The sequence below is a fragment of the Otolemur garnettii genome, unplaced genomic scaffold (genome assembly GCF_000181295.1).
Source record: "Otolemur garnettii isolate 467f Iridium unplaced genomic scaffold, OtoGar3 scaffold00050, whole genome shotgun sequence".
NCBI lineage: Eukaryota > Metazoa > Chordata > Mammalia > Primates > Galagidae > Otolemur > Otolemur garnettii.
The window spans coordinates 8048499-8052149 of record NW_003852445.1 but is presented as its reverse complement, the minus strand read 5'-3'; the positions used below and the strand labels follow the sequence as shown (position 1 = coordinate 8052149).

Here is a 3651-nt window from a genome sequence, read left to right as displayed (position 1 = left end):
CCCGCCACAACGCCTGGCTAGTTTTTGGTTGCAGCCATCATTGTTTGGTGGGTCCGGGTTGGATTTGAACCTGCCACCTTAGGTGTATGTGGCTGGCACCTTAGCCACTTGAGCCACAGGCGCCGAGCCCAGAGAATTCTTTAAGTGTAGGCATTGGCCTGTTTCTAGGATTCAAAAAACAAATTATAGTTTTTTATTATGAACATGCTTTTAAAAGTGCATGTTTTAAGTATTTAAGATGTACACCCCCCCATTACTAGATTATCACAGAGTAAAAAATGAGTAAAAAATTCAATTTGTAAGATTATCATTGGTGGGACTTTTGTTCTCAATTAACAAACAGGCTGCTAATTAGTGTTCAGTGTGTGATGATAATGAGGTAACATTAGATTTTGAGTTGCAATAGAATAGAAGTATATGGCCAAAATTAGTGGGGAGGCCATTCTATTGCCAAAGAACAGAAATATATCTAATGCCGTCCTTCTCCTATAGAGGAAGAAGAGGTGACATACACAGTCATTGATCAGTTCCAGCAGAAGTTTGGTGCTGCTGTAAGTACTGTCCTCAGTCATTCCCAGTTTTGTCTGTATGCAGGTATCGTATCTGTGTCTCATAAATTTATTATAAGATCTTTGATGTTTTCCCTACTAATTAAATAAAATATTTGGGTATGTGTTAAATGCCAGATACTATTTTGAGATCTGGGGTAAAACAAAAATCAAGACAAAGTTCCAGCCCTCAAGGAGTGTACGTTCTAACGTAAGACAATAAATGAATGATTGTATTTCAGCTGACAATAAGTGGTATGAAGAAAAATAAAGCATGGTATGCAGAGTAGAGTGACAGGGAGGTCCTGTTTTATATGGAGTAGACAAAACTTCTCTGAGGAGGTGACACTGGGATAGAGACATAAAGGAAGTAAAAGAGCTAACCATGTGGATGTCTAGGTGAAGAACTTAAAAGTAGAATTAGCAAGTGCAAAGGCACTGAGGCTGAAACATTCTTGACTTGGGTATAGGAACAGCAGCTCCCTGTGTCAGGGAGGTCAGTGAGGCAGGGACACCTTGAAGAACAGTGGTAGGAAACGGGGAGGGGCCTAAAGCTAGATCATATTGGGCTTTCTGCACATTATTGGGATATTGAGTTTGACTTAAGTGAGATGGAAAACCATTCACTCAAACTCAATATTGGGATATTGAGTGTGACTCGAGTAAGATGGAAAACCATTCACTCAAACTCAATATTGGGATACTGAGTTTGACTCGAGTGAGATGGAAAACCAGTACAGTTCCTGGACTTACTTTTTTTTTTGAGATAGAGTCTCACTTGGTCACCTTCAGTAGAGTGCCATGGCGTCTTAGCTTACAGCAACCTCAAACTCTTAAGCTCAAGTGATCCTTTTGCCTCAGCCTCCCAGTTAGCTGGGACTACATGCACCCACCACAATGCCTGGCTATTTTTTTTGTTTGTTTTGCAGGCCTGTGCCAGATTCGAACCCACTAGCCCCAGAGCATGTGGCCAGCACCCTAACCACTGAGCTAAGGGTGCCTAGCATCTGGCTTACACTTTTAAAGGACCAATCAGGATGCTCTACTTACGCAATTTTTCTGTGATTGTGTGTGCATATTTACATGTATATTTGAGAAGTGGCAGTATGTAATTATTTATCCTAAGAGTGTGGCTCACAGATGGACTTCAAAAGAGTCACTCAGCTTTCTGTTTAGGTGCAAGACTATGCTCCTGTGTACATGGGTGCATTTTTATAGTTTTTTTTTTTGAGGCAGAGTCTCACTTTGTTGCCCTCGGTAGAGTGCTATGGCATCATAGCTCATAGCAACCTCAAATTCTTGGGCTTGAGTGATTCTCTTACCTTAGCCTCCCAAGTAGCTAGGACTATAGGCACCTGCCACAATTCATGGTTATTTTTAGAGACTGGATATCACTCTTGCTCAGGCTGGTCTCAAACCTGTGAGCTCAGGCAATCCATCTGCCTTGGCATCCCAGAGTGCTGGGGTTACAGGCGTGAGCCACCATGCCCAGCCCTAATGGGTGCATGTTTAAAGGGAGAGTTAGCTCTCAACAAATTCTTTTTTAAAACAGCATTATTGAAATATAATCCATATGCCATGCAGTTCATCTATTTAAAATGTTTAGGTCACTGTTTTTACAATAGTATATTCACAGAGTTGTACCTCAAACACCATAATGAAATTTAGAACATTTTTGTTACCCCAGAAGGAAACTCCACACATCTTAGCCATCACTCTTAATTCCCCTCCTCTCAGCCCCTGGCAACCACTAATCTACTTTCTATCTACAAATTTGCCTGTTCAGGACATTTCATATAAATTGCATCATATGGGAAGTGCCTGTGGCTCAGTGGGTAGGGCACTGGCCCCATATACCGAGGGTGGCAGGTTGAAACCCGGCCCCAGCCAAACTGCAACAAAAAATAGCCAGGCATTATGGCGGGCACCTGTATTCCTAGCTACTTGGGAGGCTGAAGCAAGAAATTGCCTAAGCCCAGGAGTTGGAGGTTGCTGTGTGCTGTGTGACGCCACAGTACTCTACTGAGGGCAATAAAGTGAGACTCTGTCTCTACTAAAAAAATAAATAAATAAATAAATAAATAGGATCATATATTGTGTGTTGGGGGAGAGAGGAGTTGTGACTTACTTTGTTTATTCAGCATGATGTTTTCAAGATTCATCCATATTGTATCGTGAATCAGTATTTTACTTTTTTTTTTTTTAATAGAGACAGTCTCACTTTGTTGCCCTCGATAGAGTGCAACCTCCAACTCCTTGGCTTAGGTGATTCTCTTACCTCAGCCTCTTGAGTAGCTGAGACTACAGGCCCCCGCCACAATGCCCAGCTATTTTTTTGTTGCAGTTTGGTCGGGCCAGGCTTGAACCTGCCACCCTCGGTATGTGGGGCTAGCGCACTACTCACGGAGCCACAGGCACTGCCCATCTTTTTTTTTTTTTTGAGATAGAGTCTCATTATGTCGCCCTCAGTAGAGTGGTATGGCGTCACACCTCACAGCAACCTCCAATTCTTGGGTTTAAGCGATTCTCTTGCCTCAGTTTCCCAAATAGCTGGGACTATAGGCACCCGCCACAACGCCTGGCTATTTTTTGGTTGTAGTTGTCATTGTTGTTCAGCAGGCCCAGGCTGGATTTCAACCCACCAACCTCAGTGTATGCTGGCACTCTACCAGCTGAGCTATAGGCACCAAGCCTCACTTCTTTTATTACCAAATAATATTCTGTTATATAGGTGTACTACATTTTATTTATCCATTCACCATTTGATGGACATTTGGGTGGTTTCTACTTTTTGACTATTGTGAATAATGCTGCTATGAACATTCATGTGCAAGTTTTTGTGTGGATATGTTTTTATTTCTCTTAAATAGATACCTAGGAGTGAAATTGCTAGATTGTATGATAACTCTATTATATGTTTAACTTACTGGAGGAATGGCCAGACTGTTTTTCAAAGCTGCTGCACAATTTTGCTTTTCTACCAGCAGTATAGTAGTGTTCCAGTTTCTCCACATCCTTGCTAACATTTATTATTATCTATCATTTGATGATAGCCCCATCCTAGTTAGTATGAAGTAGTATCTCTTTTTTTTTTTTTTTTTTT

The 3651-nt window shown here is 41.5% G+C and overlaps 1 protein-coding gene across 1 annotated transcript in view; it reads left to right on the top strand.

The window, feature by feature from the left end:
• EXD1 (exonuclease 3'-5' domain containing 1) overlaps nucleotides 1-3651 on the top strand; it is a 41045-nt gene that overhangs the window by 16117 nt on the left and 21277 nt on the right. The window contains 1 exon segment of the mRNA XM_023514254.1: nucleotides 493-551. Coding sequence (XP_023370022.1) covers nucleotides 493-551 — 59 coding nt within the window.